The 21,610-nt window shown below is 38.2% G+C and overlaps 1 protein-coding gene across 1 annotated transcript in view; it reads right to left on the bottom strand.

Annotated features, from left to right (window-relative positions):
- Nalcn (sodium leak channel, non-selective) overlaps nucleotides 1-21,610 on the bottom strand; it is a 212,017-nt gene that overhangs the window by 93,789 nt on the left and 96,618 nt on the right. The window contains exons 12-13 of the mRNA XM_048341128.1: nucleotides 19,142-19,309; nucleotides 14,944-15,135 (exon numbers count right to left, since the gene is read on the bottom strand). Of these exons, the coding sequence (XP_048197085.1) occupies nucleotides 14,944-15,135; nucleotides 19,142-19,309 (360 nt within the window). The remainder of the gene's footprint in view (nucleotides 1-14,943; nucleotides 15,136-19,141; nucleotides 19,310-21,610) is intronic.

Raw genomic sequence — 21,610 nt, 5'->3', positions numbered from 1 at the left:
AAGCGATGAGCCCAAATTCACTAATTTGTGAAACAAGCAGTACAGCCAGGCATTATGACTCCAAATAAACTATTTTCCAAGTTCGATCTTGCGTTCACTGAGGTGTTGGATCCACCTTTCCCAATCCTAATGACATAGTGGTCTCTCTTCATTTGGTTTCTGTTACTAGGGGTGATTAATTTTTCAGGAGTGCCAATGTGGAAGACATCATAGAAGCATCTGAATAAAGGAACAATTAGCTGCTAAGTGAATGTGAAATCGGCTCCTGTGCAGGTGGAAGCACTGCTTCTTGAGTGTATTTTCTGTAATCTCATTATCCCACCAGCGTTGTTTGTTTGCAGGGAAGTGTGAATATGTTCTTACTGAGACTTGACCTCATATTACCAAGAATAATAAACATTCCATTCCTCACCTGGTGCTAATAGAAGGGCATTCTTGACAAAAATTAGCGTCAACTCTAAAAGTGCTATAGACATTTCCCCCCAACACATCATTTAAGCTCTTAAATAAGTATACTAGAACTAAGCACTAAGAACAATTATTTGTCCCTGTATTTTTCTTTGTTTTCTATGTGTCACATCCAATGTCAAGGAGCACAAATGTCACAGATGATTCATCTGAAAATATGAGATTGTTTTGTCCTCTTCCACAAACATGTGGTCAACATGAAAGTCCTTTTTAGTCAATTAGTTTATTATAGATCAAGCTGACTCATGGAATGGAATGGAATTTAATATATTCAGAGATTTTTATGTTAGCAATTTAGAGATTTTGTATTGTAAATGCTTCTTTCTTCTTATTCCTCTCTATACTTTCTTTTTTATTGTTACTGTATACGTGATATATAGAGGGGTTACAGTTACATAAGTCAGGTAATGAATAATGTCACCTTTTCCCTCATTTTCTCCCAGTTTCTGCCCCCCCCGCCAGCTTTCTTCCCCCACATGGCCTATAGTTCATTGTCAACATAGTCAGTGTGAAAGTGTGTGCCCACTCCAGACCCAGTAGCAGTAGGTGAACCATTACAGGCCCACAAGTGCTACAAGAATTTTATTGAACATAGCTTTTCTTCTTCCCAGAAGCAATGACCAAACTTATGATTAAATATAAGAGATATATTCTGGGTACCTGAAGACCAGACATTCAGCTCTTTCTTCTATCTTAGACACAAGTCAACTTAATTTGTTTCCATGTATTGCTTCATCCGATGGAACACTCAGCTAGTGTGTTCAGTAAGTGACAAATGTGGACTGGGGAACACATGAGGCTTCCTTGTTCTTTTTTTTTTCTAGACTCTACATATTCCCTCTGCTGGAATGGTCTGAGTTTATGGGATATGAGTGTATTTTAAAGATTTGCTTCCCCGTTTTTTTTTCTTTTTTGTTTCGGGAGACAAAACTAGATGACTATCCTAGGCTGGTTCTTGGTCTTTCTTGCTTTTTTTCCTGCCTCTTTCTATCCCTGCTTCTTTCCCTGCCAATCTCCATTCTTCCTAGTAGCTATTATTCAAAGAGAATGGTGGCTCTTCACTTGTTTGATTATATTGGTGTAAATTTTCAGGTTGGCTATTATTTGTTCTACTAATCCCCTTAGACCTTAATCAAGGGAGTTTTGATTTTGCTGTTTGGCCCTTTAGCTCTCCACCTAATGGTGTAAAGCAGTGTGAGTAACACTGTTATTTGCTGCTTACTCGTTACTTGCGCTGTTTAGGCCTGCATTTTCCTTGTAACATGGAAGGACAGCATATTATAGTGAACACCGCTGTACGGAGCAGTCCCTGTGGAAGCAAAGGTGCCTCCTCACTGCTAAGGGACTCAGGATGAGCAGACTCAGGCTGAGTCTGGCTTAAGCTGTGCATGGAGTCATCTGCAAAAGCAACTCTGCATGTTCAGGGAAGAACTGAATCAGAAAAAAAAAAAGATTGTAAATGACTTTCCAATGGAAATTACCTCGTAAAATCATCTTGTTGTCAGCAGAATCTGGAGGTGAGTGAATGAAAGGTGATTGTCCCTGCAGTTGACATGAGCGGTGGGAGGAAACTGCAGAATCACAGCCAGAGCGCACTCCTGTTTCAAGGCAAGGAGTCAAAAAGCTCTGAACGAACAGTAATTAAGAACAGGATTGAAGAAGGAGACTGCCACGATTTTCCTCTCAGGAGAAGAAAGGCTTTGAGGATCATTAGCTTAGTGAGTTTCTGCTTCTAATCAGATGCCACATTCTCTGGATGGTTGTGAGCAAGACAAAGAGCAAGACAGTCCAGAGTAGAAGGCAAAAGCCACAGGGAAGGGCGTGAGTGGACACAGCAATGGCCCCCGATGGTAAACACCGAGAACAAGGGCCCCTGAATCAGTGGAACAAAGTACTGCAACATAGACCCTTCTCAGTTCCCATGACCCGTGCCTCCTCAATTCCTCAATGCTAAGTGTCACAGACCTCCAGCATGATCCCAGAACCCTTTACTTTTCTCTCAAATATAACCAGCTAGTTTACCTCATTCATTTTAATGCCTTCTGATATGCTCTGTAACAGATGGCTCCCACGCTTGTATTTCCAGCTCTCCCTCCAGAATCCAGATCCACCAGGAATCACAGGCATTGCACATCTCCATTCTTCATGCCCCATTCCCAGCCCGGACCTCCTCTCCTGTCTATCTCAGAAAGTAAAGACTCGGGGACATATTTGGCCTTTCTCATTTTATCCTACATCGTATCCATCTTTCAGGAAATACCGATGAACCCAACCTTAGTTCTTCCTCCCAGTTTTGCATTTATTGGTGACCTTCCTTAATAGTTTGTCTGCTGCTGTTACTATTTTCCCCTAAAGTTACTCTATATTTTAGTGTCGCCTACACTTATAAACCAAAATCAAGAGACTTAGCTGGAAATAAAATCAGCCAAGTAGAAGAAAGGGTAATCAACAGAATTTTAAGAAATCATTTCTCTTGTTCTTACCATGCTTTGAACATTGATCACGGGTACTCGGGACAGCGTCTCCTTATCCACTGTGGATTGAGCATGTGAGCATTTTACGGCAGAAGCCAGGTCACCAACGACAGAAAATCCTTTTCATTTTGGGACCCCACCTCTCTCTGACAGACATTGTTACATTCAGTGAAAACAAAGCAATTTGCCAGTGTCAAGAAAGATAGACATGTGGTCCCAGATCATGTAAAGCAATTCTTAACCCCTTACATAAATACCACGGATGACATTTGGAATTTGATGACCCCGCGCATCTTTTGGTAGATTAAACATAGTCAAATACTTAGGAAAACTAGAAGGGGTAGCCCGTTAGCCTGTGGTCAGAATGTAGCAAGAAGAATAGATAGTGGGACTGCCTTTGCCACCGACACGGTGAACATACTGTTATCTCGGTGGCTCTGTAACGGAAACGGCACCCCATGTCACACGGTCCACCCACACGTTGGCATATGTCGCCACTTCTTCCCTTTTGTTGTCCAATAAAATTTCCCTGTCCACATCTACTATGTTTTACGTCTTCATCTGTTTGGATGATCTGCGATGATATCACAAACCATGCTGCTGTAAACATTCATGTACACGTTTTGGTGCGATCCTGGGTCTTGTACAACGAATCTTACGACGTGCTTGTGTTGTTGAGATGGCAGTACAAGTAAGAGACGTGTACTGCTTTTGCTCTCAGACCATGTACATTATAAAAATGCAAGCGTGGCGAGGAATGCCATGGTTGTCACCATGTGATGCCTTCCATTTACAATGAATCTACTATTATTTTTTTTTGTTTATTCTTAGCTGGTTTCAAGCACTGCTTCTCTACAAAAGACTTGCTTTCAAAATGCAAGCCACTTGACAACTTGCATAGTAGCGCCACCATTTCCTGAGCCGGTCCCCTGCTGAGTCTTACTACCAGACAGCCCTAAAATAGATCTGCCAGGTTGGGATTCACTCTTCACCCAAGTGACATCTCCTCAGGCTTTAATTGCCATAATTACTCACTTACTCGATCTCGTTTCCTATCCAGATACTACTGGTTTGTAGAGGAGTTTAATCATAGAAAAAAAAAAAAAGCCCAAAGGTCTCATGATCTTCTAATAGTCTGTTAATTTTTATTATGTTTCGTGTTATTCAAACCCTTTCTCTTCTTAAAAGGATACTTAACTACCCAAAGCTTTAACAATATTTAAAGTGATATCACTGTGTAATGAAAACGAAAATTACCTAATATTAGGGATACATTTCTAAGTTGGTTGATAAGATCGTACAAGGTGTAAGTCTTAATAGATAATCTGACATTGGGAAAATTTATTAAAAAAACTCATCATGTATTTAAATTCTCTCAGAAACTAAAAGGTAAGAATCATGCTCTATTGTGACTAAATGGAATTGCACACGAACACAAATACTATAGATTTAAAATCTAGAGTGAATATATAAAGTCTAAATGCGAAAATCATCTTCCTTTACCTCAACCCCACCTTATCTAGTTTAGATGGAATGCCATGGCCCATGGATTCAATCATGCTTTTCCTGGCTCTCCAAATTCCATCCACTCTACCACGTCGTTTTTGCCAAAGTCTACAGAAAAATGCCAACTCTGAGGTCAACTGAACTCTGTCTGGCTGTTTTTCTCTCCTGCCTACACTGGGAATAGGCCCCATACTGGACCCAAGAGCCCTGTTCAACTCACATCTGCTTTCTGGGGAACACAGTATCAGCTAAGAACGATTCAAAACTTCCTTTGGTTTAATTTCATCACCCCTATCTCTGCTGTCACCCGAAGGGGCTAACCTTTCAAGATCATACTGGGAAAAGACTGAGGGTTAAAAGGTCTGGCTTGATTACAAGGTCTGCGATGCTCTGACTTCAAAACAGCAGAGAGGCCCAAGACTGAGACCCAACATTTCTGATCACTAGTCAGGTTTGAGAAGCAGCTGCTGCCTGCCTTCATGGTTTTGGATAAAACTCTTGGCAGTGGAGACTAGCTTTCCTCAAATTTGCAATCATGCCAAAATCTTATTTTCATTCTCTGAGATTGTTTTGAGAATCAATGTAAAGTATGTATGAATACTTAAAGAACATTGAAGCACCATACAGATAGCATCATCAATTGTTAAGCTACAAATCTGTATTAGAGATCTCCCTCCATGACAAAATAGCTATGACACTAGTCAACATTTAGAATTTCTAGGACTTAAAATTTTTAATGTCATATGCAATCTGATTATACTTTTCCTAAAGTTCAAAAATGATATAGAATATATTGTATTTTAAAGAAGATGTTTCCTTTAGATAAATGCTTTTAAAAGTTCTTTTATTCTCTTCTAAATATGTGTCTACTATTCTATTTTTTTATGGTGCCAGTACTGGGATTTGAACTCAAGGCCTTCAACTACCACTTGGCTTTTTTTTTTAAACTAATGGCTGGTACTCTACCAGTTGAGCCATGCCTCCAGCTTTTGTTTTATAATCCATCGAAGGTAGTTGAAAATAACAGTAATTTGGAAAATGTCTGTTTTTACAGAGTATACTTTTTGGTCTGTTTTTCCAAACCCAAGCCTGTAAAGGTTCTAGAAAAAGGTTACAGGAAATGTTTTGTTGCTAATTAAATAGTGCTCTTGACTCATTTGAAGCTAGTTGGAGTAAGAAACACTCAGTAGCAGAATATAAGGAACTCAGTAAACTAGGTGCTTTGTGCTGTGTCATAAGTCAGCCCATAGTATCTGAAGCACAAGGAATATTGTCTAATAATAATACAGCAAAAAATGAGAGCATTTTGGTGTAAGTGGTAGTGCACCTGTGTAGCAAGCGTGAGGCCCAGTGTTCAAATTCTAGCCCCCGGTCTCCAAAACAAAAACCATTAACAACACAAGGAGTACTGACTGAGTAGCATTTTAGGGCTTTTTTCTGCAAGGTTTAATTATTAGCAACTTTCAAATAACAAAGTTCCTGGGGTCACCTTTGTTTCTTTTTGTATAGGAATTCTTGAAATCAGGGATTTATTTGCATTAGTTACTTCTGTTAATAGTTATGAAACATTTAAAACACCAATACATTAAAAACATATAAAACACCAGTATTCCTACAATAATTCCTCTCATGTCTCATTCCTAGTGTTTTGGAGAGCTGAAATAAGTGGTTTCTATTAGCTCTGTGACAGCCTCTTGTGTTGACAAGAAAGACCAACCAGTTCTTTGTTGTTGTTTTTTATTCCAAAATGAATTAGCATTACTAATTTTGCTTTTACAAATCCAAAAATATGCTTGTTGCCAAGCACTCCATTTAAATAAATTAAAAGGGAGGGCGAGGAGGAACTGTTCATTGGTCAAGTTTTAGATGACTAAGGAAAAATCTTACCAAATCTAAATTAATTTAATTGGCCTTAAATGTCAAAATGAGCTTAAACATGATTAGAAGCAAAGCAGATGTCCGAACTTCAGACCTCTCCTAGAAGCAAATTACTTTAAGTGGAGTCTACACTTAAATATAATTTCAAGAGTAAAAGAAAAATAATGCAAAAAAATCAGTGAAGCCTTTGTACTTAGAAGAATAGGTGTAGGTTCATCCACTCATCTTTCCTCTTGCCCATGCTTTGGGTAACTTTATATTCATTCTCACAAACGAGAATGCAGACAAGGATGTGGATTGTATAGCCTCTCAGGATGGCCTTTTCAGAAAACACTCAATGATAGGAAAAGAGACTTTGACTCAGGAATAGCATTGGTTTTGTGCTTTGCAGCAACCAAAGAATAACTGTCCATTATTTTTTTCCTATAATCATGAATAGTGCGTGGTAGGTATTAGAGTCCTTCCAGCAGATGGGAGAAGGGAGGGCTCCCGTGGTTAATTCCATCACATACACTGCAAATGGGAGTGCAAGAGTGGTGACATAAAATTCCTGCTGTCCATTTAGAAGTCGGAGGTAAAATATGTTTTAAGACTTCAAATTGCTAATCTCTCATTGCTATCCAAATGGCAGAGGCAAACAAGGCACTTGTCTATTCCTAGCCATGTTTTGAAATTTTTGCAAATATGTCTAGCACAGTACTGCACACAAATGGGAATTTCTGTGTGGTGTTCCATAGATTTATCAAGAGCAGTTATAGCCAGCCTTGGCTGAAATAAGCCATACTCATTAAGATTTATTTTTTTTTCCACAAATGTCATAACCTTTTCATTTTCTAGGAATCTGAAATTACAATTTTATATTTTAAAATATTTTAGTAATTGAAGACTTAGCTGTTAAAATTCCTTTATCAGAAACACTTTAAAGAAACATATTAAGATAAAATTAATAAACTCAGATTTCCCCCACCCTAACAATCGTCCTTACAGGGCATGATATTTTTAGTAGAAAGGTACATTCTCCAGCAATTATGTTAAAATAATCTTGAAATGCAACCATCAAGCTGACACAACAAACAGCTGTGAAAATGAGACCTAGAGATTTATGCAAATAAAGGGCTTCTGAATTAATTTTCTTCATAGGATAGATTGTCAAGTTTCTTGGAGTATTTATGCTCTATTTCTTAATTAGTGATTTTGGTAATGTCAGTCATATTACATTTTCATAATGTAAAGGGTGCATTTCATTGGCAATTTGGACTATGCGATTGCAGATGATAGTTTCTATTTCACTTCTGATATGATAATTGTTTAGTAACACATACAAACTAGACAGTGCTTTAAAATCGTTCCCTCCTTTCCTCTCTCCTCCCTCCCTCCCTCCCTCCCTCCCTCCCTCCCTCCCTTTTTTTTCCCTTCAAACTATTTGCTAAAGGTAGATTCATAGAATATTATTTTTACCACTGTGCCACTGACAGTGGTTATTGACCAAACAGTAAATCCAACAGGAACAAAACAACAACAGGACCCTAAAATTACACTGGGAAACATTAATTTTAAGAGCATATTTTTGGCATGGAGGAAGGAAACAGACAGATACATTAAACTGTATCATGGCATCACTAAAACTGGAAGCAAGTTGCTCATTTCTCTTGCAGAATCATGCCCAGGCATGGAAAACAGTCTGGACTAAACCTTCAGATGGGATCTCACTTTATGAGTCTGTGGAAGATTTGACACAGTAATAGCCTCTCAGAAAAAATAAATAAAAAATGATCTCCGGAGATGCCTGCAATTCCTCAACTGGTTATAAATGTTTGCCTTTGCTCAAGAAAAATGAATTTAGTTCAGTAAAAACACCCCCTCTGAGAAATAGCATGATTTCTTCAAAATGTTTCTTACTTTCATATCCAGAAAGAAAAAAAAAGCAAAAAGGAGTAAAAATGTTGGGTGGATTCCTTGGTTACATCCACTGCAGACCCTTTGTGGTTGCTTCGGGCCTGTATCTCTCCATGTTACCACTATGCCCCTCTCCTTACATGTCTCCATGCCAGGGCTCTCCCTGTCTCTTGCTTCCCTTCTGTGGAATTCCCCCAAGAAATGCCATTTCCGTACTCAAATCTTCACCTGTTGAATTCACACTTAGCCCTAAAGCTTTGCAGATTGCCTTTCTTGGAAGTAGTCTTTGCCTTTTCTTATTTTTTAATTTTTTTTCTTATTTATTGTCAAAGTGATGTACAGAGAGGTTACAGTCTCATATGTCAGGCCTCGGGTACATTTCTTGTACTGCTTGTTACCTCCTCCCTTATTCCCCCCTCCCCCATCCCCCTCTCCCTCTCTTCCATGAGTTGTTCAGTTGGTTTACACCAAATGGTTTTGCAAGTATTGCTTTTGGAGTTGTTTGTCTTTTTATCCTATGTCTCTCGATTTTGATATGCCCTTTCACTTCCCTAGTTCTAATACCAGTATACACAGTTTCCAGTGTACTCAGATAAGATACAGTGATAGTGCAGGTACAACCACAGGAAGGGGATACAAGAGGATCATCAACAATTGAAGCTACATTTTCACATGGCATGTTGAAAGAAATTACAACAGTGATATAAAAGTTGCTTCCATAACATGGAATTCATTTCACTTAGCATCATCTTATGCATTCATATGGGCATAGCTATTAGGCTCTTGTGATACTCTGCTGTGACTAGCCTAAACCTGTGCTAATTATTCCCTATAAGGGAGACCATAGAGTCCATGTTTCTTTGGGTCTGGCTCATTTCACTTAGTATAATTTTTTTCAAGTCCTCCCATTTCCTTACGAATGAGGCAATGTCATTCTTTCTGATAGTGGCATAAAATTCCATTATGTATATGTACCACATTTTCCTGATCCATTTGTCTACTGAGGGCCATCTGGGTTGGTTCCATATTTTAGCTATGACAAATTGTGCTGCGATGAACATTGTTGTGCTGGTGGCATTAGTGTGTTCTTGTTTGTGGTCTTTTGGGTAGACGGAGGTAATATTTAGAAACACTGTAGTTGGACACAGTAAGTTCCCAGAATCTTTTAACATCATCTAGGACATATTTGGTATTACCTTCAAACTGAGTACATCCATTCTGTAGCTTATTTTATTAGTGGGCCTAGTTGGGTTCATTCTTGACATTTCTACCACTGAATAAGGTATTTGAATCGAATCTATGAGTAGGACATACTCCCTAAAAGACAGATATACTGGGGTGACATAAGAATTTTAACCTGCCAACTGTGGTATGCTTAGGTAAGTTCTGCACCACATACAGTAAAATTTGTGATTGTATCTTACAAATTCATGACAATAAGGAAAACATAGCTATACACGTTTAGGTAGGGAAGTCTCACAATTATGTGAGCAATAAAAGCAATTAGCAGAAGAAACAGTGATGTATAATGCCATGGGAAGCAAATCTGTTATGCACAAAAGATAAAAGGCTTTCAGTCAATGTTTCTCTATCTACAGAAAGCACAAAGAGATGTACTAAGAACATAAACATCCAGCTTAGCAAAGTGATTCTCTGTGGGAGAGAAAGAAGGAGAAGTGATCAGAGCATTCAGATCAACTGTTCTATTTTCCATGTAAAGCTCTAGGTATATAGACACATTTTGTATGGTGTAGGAGATCAAACTTAGGATCAAACTTTGTATGGTGTAGGAGATCAAACTTTGCATTGTAAGCAAACTCTCTACTACTAAGTTATACTACAGCCCCTCTTTCTACTATTCTCTCTATATTTTTGCATGTCTGATGTATTTCACATTAAACTATAGGAAATATAAAATAATGAAAAGAAATAAACACTTCAGAAATAGCAATCAAATAATACATTTGAAGGAGTAATGGACTTTAAATTTATTGAATTATCTGGCAAATAATAAAAAAAAAAGAGAAAGATGTTCTTTCAAATTCCCCAGCTAGTTTTTAATACATTAAAAGCTAATCATTATACCATCATTTTGATGGTTGAAAAATAGGGAATTAACCTTTAATTATGTGTTTTATAGTATGGTACATAATAACTCTTGTGGACATTAGTTTAAAAGTGAAAATTCAATAGAAAAATTCATTAGCACTTAAAATGTAAATTAAGGAATTTTTTTTAATCAAATGAATAATATTAAAATCCATGTTATGGAGAGTAATGTATTACATATAAGCAAAAACACTCTTCATTTACACAATTACAACCAAATGAGGCCTGCTTATTATTAATTTGGTGAGGATTTAGAAGGTAGATATTGAACTGGCTAAATGTTTATTGCATGGATCTTAGTAACTTCTAGGCAGTTGTTTTGTGTAATAAGCTTAGACGAAAAAACAAACATTTTAAAACCTTACTGAAACATTTCTTACCACCTTTTATCAGGCAACTACAGGAAAACATACATTTTTTTCTTTGTTAAAGAAAGATTATGATTATTCATGCTTATGTCAATCTGTTTTATGACCTATACTGGAAGCTTCATTATGAAGAGCTCATCGAAATTGCCCTCCTGGTACAATTCATTCATCCCAACAGAACAGGAACTGTTGGATATTGCCTTATAGCAGGATTCCATCCCACTTGTTATTTCTATTCAGCAGAACATCTGTTTGGTACAAACTAGAATAGAATAGTATTGATTTGGGAGGAAACACCGTTTTATTAAATTCTACTAACGTAACATCCTCTTGTTCTTTTCCATTGTGAAATATCAAATCTCTGCTGATGTTCCTCTGCCTGGGTCTCCTTCTGTGGACCCCACAGTTTGAATGGTGTGAGGGATGCACAGGGCTTTCTATTTCAGGGCACCCGTGTGTCTGCATCCATAGCTTATGATAGAAACTGGGCAATGCCACAGGCACAGGGATCCCCTATGTGTCCACTGCCACGCTGTCCATTTTGTAAGCTCCAACTGGGAATATTGGGAAGGAGCTAGCAGCCACAAGCATCTAGTGAGAGTAACTAAACACCAGGTGACTTCCTACAATGTGTATATTTAGACCCCCTGTGTGTAAATGGCATATATAAGCTTTGGAGACAGACAGAGGATACTCATCCAAGGTTAGGATGTAGGTGTTTTTTTTTTTTTTTTTTTTTTATGGTTGACTTCCCGGTACGCATCCCTTTCTATATGATCAACCTATGTCAGTCCGTCTAAATTGCAGCCTCTCGTTAAGGGTTACAAAGGACCTTGCTACTCAATCCTGCCCAAAGAGAATGGCAGGTCTGAGACAGGCTCAGGCAGAAGTTAAAGATCCTATCTAGAAAACGGACTTAAAAAGAATAAAAGTGTTGTGGAGGTGGCTCGAGTAGGAAAGGCTTTGCCTCCAGGGCTAGCAGACACTAGGCCATGAGTTCAATCCCAAGTATGACCAAATAAGTCAAGATAATGGGAACCAGTGCTGATTTTCCCACTTGCTAACTTACTTACTGTAGAGCCTATCGTTACTTCCCTTATAGGAAATCTGTGCTATGCTTTGGCCAATGCTATAAACTGAGCTTTGCCAGCACTGAACCACTGGATAGGACAAGAGGTGGCCTCAGGGGAAGGGAGGGGAGTGAGAGCCCCCAAAGGGAGCTGAAGTGAACTTTTCTCTTGATACCTCTGCACCAGGCAAGAGCTAGCTATGCAGGGGTGGTATGGAGCTTCCTTTTGTTAGGAATAGTAGTGACGCCATTTTGCAATTGGAGTATTTTGAACACAACGTGTAACGTTTGATCATTTTCCAGAGCTTTCACTTTCAATGAGGTGCACATGGAAGGCGAAATCTAGCCCTGCCTTGTCATATCACACACTCACAAGGACCACACTGTCAGCCAATGAGTGAGTGGCCTGCCTGCATTAAGATGGTGCAGTCCTGGGGATGTGGCTTAGCGGTAGAGTGCTCACCTTGCATACATGAATCTCTGGGTTCGATTCCTCAGCACCACATAGATAGAAAACGGCCAGAAGTGGGCGCTGTGGCTCAAGTGGTAGAGTGCTAGCCTTGAGCATAAAAAAGAAGCCAGGGACAGTGCTCAGGCCCTGAGTTCAAGCCCCAGGACTGGGCAAAAATAAATAAATAAATAAAAAGATGGCGGAGTCCTCAGGCACAGCCGAGTCACTGGAGAGCTGAACGAGTAATGTGACTTGATTACTATTACGGTGCAAATTAGAGTAAGTATAGTTGGGGCTAAATCACGAATGGATCTGGAAAGCAGCCTGGCCTTTATTACAGGCTACAGTAGTACCAACTTCAGACCCGCTATCTGGGATATATAATGGAACCTTTACACAATGCTTTCTAAGCCCAACTGTGTTGTTTTTGTGTGCTGTTGAATACACACTACAGGAGAAAAACTCCATACTTACCAATATTTTGGTTAAAGAAAAAAAATTACAGCATAATTTTTTCAGTGTCATCTAGCATCTGTTTTCCCAGAAGCTTCTAATCTTTACTTTCAAACTCCCAACATTTCTGAAAATTCTGGAAGAATCTGATCTAGCCTAAGATTTGTCTTTACCCTTTGTCTGAAAGGATTGTCTGGCCACACAAATCCTCCCTGTGATTTGGGGGCCTTCGACAGTGTGTGCTGATCTAGACCGGAAGGAATGTAGCATGAGAATAATGACCACAGTTACCGTAGTCATCTGCTGTTTTGATTTACCAGGGACAGGACAGGATTTACCAGAAGGAGGTAAGATTTATGTCATGGCTTTCATCATTGCTTTCCATACTTTCCCTGGAGGAAGAGGCTGGTTCCTGGACAAAATCCTTTGTGTGATCCTTCAGGACAGACCACAGACAACGAGAGGGCTTTGCCTGGCTTCAATCACCATGCCATACAGCCTGCATGTTCGTAGTTTTACAGAGTGATCAGAGATAAGACACTGAGGCTCTGTCCTGCTTGGTCAGCCATGGTCCTAGTCCAGACCCCTCATTCAGAAGCTTCCTTACTAGTGTCCAACTGAAGCCGGCTACATGCCACTCCCTTCACTCCACTCCCACCACCACCATCACCACCCCTGGCCCTAAAAGGGCCAGAGGGTTTTATTCATGACAACCCAGCAATGAACTGAATAACTACCTTTGACTACTGCAAGGATCCACCAGCACTTGCTTCACGCTGTTTGACTTGAAACACTGGGGCTGGGTCTATTTGGGCAGGTTGCTCTGCGCAGTGACAAAACAAAAGCTTGAGTGTGACTTCCACAGCTTTCTTGTCCTCGTGACTCATCACCTCAATAACTGGCAACACAATACCTGATTGAGGCCAACCCTTGTCCCAGTCCGATGCTCTAGGTATGGCCTTCTTGCTCCTCCCCATGAATCCTTGCTGCTTTCCTCATTAAGGCACATAACTTTACTCTCTCCTCATTTTCCCATTACAGTTAAACCTGATAGCAATTTCTTCCAGCCAAAGGCCCTCTGCTCAGGATGCTCCTGACCACCACAGACTGTTCTTGCTCCTTTATAATAACTTCTGACTTTTTGCTCATGCTGCCCAAGGTAGGAGACACTTCCAGGTTTCACTGAACTACACCTATGATAATAACAATCCAACAAACCTTCCTGGCCTTATTCTTCCTGGCTCCAGCCTTTTCTGAGCATCTAGGGCACCGTGTGCCCGTTTTCATCAAAGCCAGGAGGGCCTTGTATTAGTTCACTGGTCACTCCCTTCAATGGAGACTCTCTTGAGGTCTGGGAGCTTGACCTCACCAAAACTTTTGAGAAGCACGCAACAAAAAGAGATGTATGAATGAAAAAAAAAGTGCATTTTAAAAGAAAGAATTATAACACTGAATATTTAAAGTAAGAAAGGGAGCACAAAATTAAAAAAGAAAGTTTTAGGAGTACAGTAAAAATACACACCATTTGCTCTCCAATTTTAACATCAAAAATATGTTTTCTCCTGTTTTGACTCCAAGATTATTCTTCCTAGAAATAGGCCCTACTATTTTAACTTACAGTAAAAATAGATACAGTCATTGTCTTAGTCACTACTAAGTTTCTAAGTTTACATGGAGTTGGATTTCAGAATCCTTCTGGTGAGGGGCTGAATCTTCCACACGAGTTCTATTTAGGAAGTGATTGATTTTAACTTCCTTCATAGCCCAAGTGAATTCTAATGAGAATGCAGAGGGATGAGTAAGACGACCTTTTAAAGACATTTCCAATTTGAAGACCATTCATTTTCTTTTATTGACAAACCCAGATTTTCCTTTTAGATTATGCCTGACATTAAGTATCTGAGCTATAGAACAATAAAACATGTTTAGAAAACGTTTCCTCTCACAAATGCAAAAATGACCGTTTTACTTTAAAATCCTGTTACATTGCAGTTTATAGCTATGAAGAACACTAGCTCCCATTTTTCATTTATTTATCCTCTTGGCGTCTGATTATGTTATTTCCTGGATTTTTAGAATGAATGTACCTTTGGAGCACGTATGGAAAATGTGCTCTGACGCTTACACTCTGCTGAAGAGACATTAAACATTAAAAATTAAGTCATCAGAAATACAGCAATGCTTTTAAGCCATGGCTAAGTAAAACTACATTCATGTAAATCATCATTACTAATAGGAGATAATGACTTTAACCGTGTTTTTAATTCTTACCCTTGGAAAGGTTGTAAATCGGTCCAGTTCTTCCACAAAGCAGAACATTTGTAAACTAATGGCTGACATGACGATCAGGAGGCTGGCCGTGAAAACCACCAAACTCCCCAGCTTCTTTCCAGGCCCAAATATCTTGTACACAAAGTCTTCCAATGCAGGTGAAATCTTAATAAGCCGAACCACTCGGAGGACCTATCACGAGAGGTACAAAATACTTAGTTTTAATCATCTTCACACTGAGTCTTAAGGAAATTTTTCATAGGAATGTAAATATCACATCTTTCCACTTGATCATCCAGACACTAAAAACCACGACAGTAACAGATATTCATCTAGCTCAGAAACTGCCGCATGATAAGTCTCAAGGGAATGAAGACAAATCGTAATGAATGAAGTGTTTTAACATGCCATGTGATCATTCAAAAAATGTTATGAAGTATAGTACATACTAGTTTTCTAATGCTTGAAAATTCAGTATAGGTTATAGGTTCAGTATAGGTTCAGTATAGGTTATAGCTAATGTTTCATAAAGTAACCCTCCCTAGGTAGTTCACATTCACAGAGACATGGGAGAAAAATCAATCTTTTATCAAAGAATTTTGATTTCTGACTTAGATTCCTATCCCAATGACCATTTTTCTCCTGCTTCCTTAAAATAATAGAAATTCCTTGTCCTATATCAAGTAAACTAACAATAATAAGTGTTGGAGGGGATGTGGCCAAAAGGGAACCCTACTTCATTGTTGGTGGGAATGTAAACTGGTTCAGCCACTCTGGAAAGCGGTATGGAGATTCCTCAGAAGGCTAAACATAGAGCTCCCCTATGACCCAGCAGCCCCATTTTTGGACATCTACCCAAAAGACCACAAACAAGAACACACTAAAGCCACCAGCACAACAATGTTCATCGCAGCACAATGTGTCATAGCTAAAATATGGAACCAACCCAGATGCCCCTCAGTAGACGAATGGATCAGGAAAATGTGGTACATATACACAATGGAATTTTATGCCAATATCAGAAATAATGACATTACCCCATTCGTAAGGAAATGGAAGGACTTGGAAAAATTATACTAAGTGAAATGAGCCAGACCCAAAGAAACATGGACTCTATGGTTTCCCTTATGGGGAATAATTAGCACAGGTTTAGGCTAGTCACAGCAGAGGATCACAAGAGCCCAATAGCTATGCCCCTATGAATGCATAAGATTATGCTAAGTGAAATGAACTCCATTTTATGGAAATGAGTGATATATCACTGGTGTAATTACTTTCAACATGCCATGTGAAACCATAGCTTCTATTGTTGATGATCCTCTTGTACCCCCTTCCTGTGGTTGTACCCGTACTATCACTGTATCTTATCTGAGTACACTGGAAACTGTATATACTGGTATTAGAACTAGGAAAGTGAAAAGGAATACCAAAATCGAGAAACACAGGATAAAAAGACTAATGACTACAAAAGCAATACTTGCAAAACTGTTTGGTGTAAACCAACCTAACAACTAATGAGGGGAAAGGGAAAAGGGGAGGGGGAGGGGGAATGAGGGAGGAGGTAACAAACAGTACAAGAAATGTATCCATGGGCCTGGGGATATGGCCTAGTGGCAAGAGTGCTTGCCTCATATACATGAGGCCCTGGGTTCGATTCCCCAGCACCACATATACAGAAAGCGGCCAGAAGTGGCGCTGTGGCTCAAGTGGCAGAGTGCTAGCCTTGAGCAAAAAGAAGCCAGGACTGGCCAAAAAAAAAAAAAAATGTATCCTATGCCTAACGTATGAAACTGTAACCTCTCTGTACTGATGTACAGAGGTTTTGACAATTAAAAAAAAGGGGGGGGGAGAAATTTCTGGAAAATTTCTTTAGCAAGTGGCTCCTGAGCACTGAATCTATTTTCCACCCATTGCACTACTCTTGGCAAGTGGATTCTTCCTGTGAACTAGGCTCAGGCTTATGAGATATAAAAAGAATGTTTTTTGGTAGTACTGGGATTTGAGTTTAGGGCTTTGTACTGGCTAGGCTGGTGATGCGCTACCTGAGCCATGCCCGAGTCTGCTGCTGACTTAGCGGATGGACTCGAGAAAGTTTTTTTTCTGACTGGGCTCACCTCAAACCATGATCAGGATTATAGACGCTGTAGACATAGCCAGCATCTGGATAAGGAAATGCTCTGTGCAATTTGGGGCATATTAAACAGTTTGCCCTAGACTTAGTTATTGGAAGTTCCCCTAGTCTGCAAATGGAGACAAGCTAGAGAGACACCTCTGGAGCAGGAAGAGCTTTATAAAGAACATGACAGGCCTCACCTGACTGCTTCAATGACCCAACAGAGCAGGAGCCTTTGCTCCACACCTTCCCACCAACTGCTGCATAGAAACAGGGTTCTACCTCATGTGAGTCTTGCTCATTTGGATGTTTGCTGTATGTTTAACTTGCTATCTATACTCTCTCTCTCTATATATGTACATATATGTATTATATATTTGTTGAGTCTTACATATGTATATTTGTAAAAGTCTCATTCAAAATTAATTATTTAATGTACTCATTCATTTAAAAATTGCTGATTGTTTACACTGGGTTGGATCTCAAGTCCTATTTATGGATTGGTTTATTACTTTTCTTTAGATATCCTTTTTAGCCTGAGTGAATTCTACTGAGACTTAGGACACAATGTTTGGCTTGAGTTGTGGCATTGTTTTCAAACCACCTGGAGCAAGTCTACTTGAGTGAGGGATGCAGGAGAGAAAGGTTTCTGGAAGGAACATAAGGCCCCTGATGACACTAGGCCTTTTCCTCACTGAGGTCACTAGACTTTGATGTTTCTGGAGTCTCACAGGAAATACTGTTGGTGAATCTAACCACACTTATTGCATGTAGAACACTAATAACCACAGCAGCAAGTAGAGTAAGTTGATTAGACAAATGGTCGAAGACATTTTGATGATGCTTTCCAAAATCTCAGCAGAGAGAGAGAGAGAGAGAGAGAGAGAGAGAGAGAGAGAGAGAGAGAGAGAGAGAGCACAGAAAGCTGGTTTCTTCTTTTCTTCCTTGATTCTTTCCAGGCCCTATCAGCCAATGAGATGGTACAGCCCACGTGACAGTTTGGCCCACCTTCCATTTGGGTCTTCTTCCTTTACTCAGTTGTGCATTTAACCGTAGTGCAAAATATGTGAAAAATATGTGTAGAAAAACTTACATTGTGGAGGTACCATGATAACTTATAAAAATGACAAAATGTGAGACAGAAAAATGCTTGTATTTCGTATGTTTACACTAGGATATCACATTTGCATACTTTATCTTTTTACCTAGAATTTAACAGAGCAATAAGCATGTTGCTCTCACTTAACAATTACAATGATTATAACTAATAATTACTAATTGAATAACAATAATTGAATTATTGTTAATATGATTTAATATATCCCATTAAACATTAGATATCTAATTATTATAAAATACAAATTATAATACCTTTATTTAATTATTACAAAGAAAAAATAGGTATTTATGAATAATGTGTGGCTAATGAAATCCTGTAAAGGTGGATTTTACATTTATAAATTCTTACTATTTCCATTGTAAACCATTGTTAAGCCAGGATATTTATAAGGCTGACATACACCTGGAATTAAATTCATATATACTTCTCAAAACTTTGTACTAACAACTTCACACAGTGTAAAATTTGCTAGTCATGTATAGACATATTATAGCCACATGTTCTTACATGTGGAGGAAGTGTAAATTATTAAAAATTTTCAGAAACTTTTTGTTTGTTTTTTTTGTTGCCAGTGCTAGGGCTTAGAGCCTTAGGTTTTTACTTGGCTTTCTCATTCAAGTCTGGTGCTCTACTAATTGAGACATATTTCCAATTTTGGCTTTTTGCTAGTTAATTAGAGATAAGAGTTTCTCAGATTTGTTTGCTGGTTTCAAACTGTGATTCTCAAATTTCAACCTCCTGAGTAGCTGGGATTATAGGTGTGAGCCTCTTCTACTCAACTAAATTTTCTGAAGGTTTCAAAATAATTGTTTTGATTTATAAAAGCATTATTTCTGATATTAAATATATCACTGTACTTCTTCCAGTGACATGTATTTGTAATATGTGAGTACATATTATTATAATAGTATCACTTCTATTTACCTTGGAAAGGAATAAAAATCAATAGCCATTATCTATATTACCTGGAAATATGTGAATTGAGAATGATAAAGATCTGGATATACGTGAAGAGTGGTTCCAATGACCAGAAGTAGCTCAAATTTGTGAAGAGATGAGCTAATATATCCAGTGAATCCCAGACACCATATCTTCAGAAGTGCTTCCAAATCAAAGAGTACGGTGAACGCCACCTAGAGGAACAAAGAAACACTGAAATTCCCATCCCTAAGTATTTCAGATATTAAACAGTGCACGAGTTTTAGTCACAGTTATATGAACTGAGGACTCCATAAGTAAATAATGACCTTTTATTTTAAAAGATACGTTTGGAACATTCTGCCTAGAGCCAAGTTACCTTAACGAGTTAGGAAAAATGTTAGATTTTTGAATTTTGTGAGTGGTATTATTTATTATTTACAATTTGGTAATTTTTTTTTTTTGTCAGCTGTGGAGCTTGATCTCAGGGCCTGAGTGCTATCCCTGAGTCTCTTTGTGCTCAAGGCTAGTGCTCTACCATTTGAACCACAGCACCACTTCTGGTTTTTGAGTGGTTAATTGGATAAGAGTCTCACCAGGACTTTTCTGCCCTAGCTGGCTTCAAAGCACAATCCTCAGATCTCAGCTTCCTGAGTAGCTAGGATTACAGGCGTGAGCTACCAGCGCCCAGCTGCAATTTGGTAATACTTTAAAAACTAGTTCAATTTGTTGAACTGCTGTAGATACCAAGGAAAACTATATTAAACTTAATTATAAATTGTAAGCATTATAATGTCTCTTACTAAAGATCAAATTTCTCATGAGAGGGGTGATAGATCAAGATGCACTATGTACACAAAGGAACACATTAAACTGAAATTCTTTTGTAAAACTATGTGAAGACTATAATGTGATCTACATGCTATTTTATAAAGTGACATATATTACTACCATAATTGCTCCAGAGTGAAACAGAATATCAACCATCTCTTTGAGGACAATGTCAAACTGAAAAATGGAAATTCAATACTAATCAATTTATGTGTGCTGGCCCACGTAAATTGTTATTGTTACTGCTGCAAAATGTTACTGTTGTTAATGAATGAATATAGAGTTGATATCAGTATGTGTTCATTTAACCTTTAATTTCTCATATAAATTCTATGTACGATTACAAATACCAATTGTAGAAAATAAACACATAAAGATAAATGTGTTTATTTAAGATAATATGTTTCTTTTGCTTGTTTTGCGAGCAAGAGCTCTCATTTTGTAAAGAAGGTTGTAACTGGAATTAAAATATGCAATATTAGATTATCTTGTAGTTAAAGAACGTAAAGTGAGTATTGGATTAGTTTTAATAAAATCATCTGAGACGATATTCTATGTTTATTGGAAATAAATTCAGGTTTTGGAAATGTGGAGGAGATTGATGATTTCCTGGAAAAATCATGAACAGTCAAATTGAGGGATGATGTAAAAACTTAACATAACAATATTGGGGAGTTTTATCTATAATTACAAAAAAGATTGTGCCAAAGTGGTTTTCTAGTACAATCTATCTACTTTCAAAAAATCTAATAATTGTTGTTTTATTTGATAAATTATGGATCCTAATTTTTTCAAAAATAAATGGATATTGGAAAGATCACAGTCCAGGGCAAGCCATGGGTAAAAACTAGAGACCTACACCTAAAGCAAAATGGGTCTTAAGTTGTGACTCAAATAGCACAGCAATGGCCTAGTAACCTTGAAGCACTGAGTTCAAAACAAAGTACCACCAAACAAACAAAGAAGCCTCCGTAAGCACCAATATGTATAAGGTGAATTATTTTGGGAATAGCAAAATGGCTATATTTCTTGCTGATTCCTTCAAATATCAAATATCACCCCTCTATGAATTAGTAAGAAGATTATTGACTGGAAGGAGTGAACACTATGGAAAATTAGCTGATTGAAAGAGTAGATGCTACCTTTATCTCTTAACCTGGAGATATGAGCATGGTTGTGAGAAAGTTCTAGAAAATCATGGAAAGGCAAAACAACCTCTGCTGTGAATGACGGTGTGGACAGTAGAGGAGGTAACTTATTAAATGCATATAATTTGTAAATGAGATAAGACTGTTCTTTTCTATAACAATATAGTCAAATATAGTAATTGCTGAAAAGTGATTTGGAAAACGTAAGTATCTTTAATTTGTTCTTTATTTCCAATGAAAGATTCTTCAGCACTCACATGTAACAGTTGAAATGGGTATTGGTAATTAAGTCCTACCATGCTTAGGAACTTTACTGCTCCTACTATTTTACTTTGAAGAGTTTAGCTTTCAATTCATTCAGGACATGTCATGACAGCTTTTGTTAATCTCTATTGGTTGATTCCTGGAAATAATCTTAGATGGCAATGCTAACCTGTCGGATACTACTGGATAATATTTTATTTATATTTTTGCATCTACTGTGATAAGTGAACTTGGTTGGTAATTTGACTTTTTTGCATATCATTATTTGGTTTG

Source organism: Perognathus longimembris, chromosome 3 (assembly GCF_023159225.1).
Source record: "Perognathus longimembris pacificus isolate PPM17 chromosome 3, ASM2315922v1, whole genome shotgun sequence".
NCBI lineage: Eukaryota > Metazoa > Chordata > Mammalia > Rodentia > Heteromyidae > Perognathus > Perognathus longimembris.
This window is presented reverse-complemented; position numbering and strand designations above follow the sequence as displayed.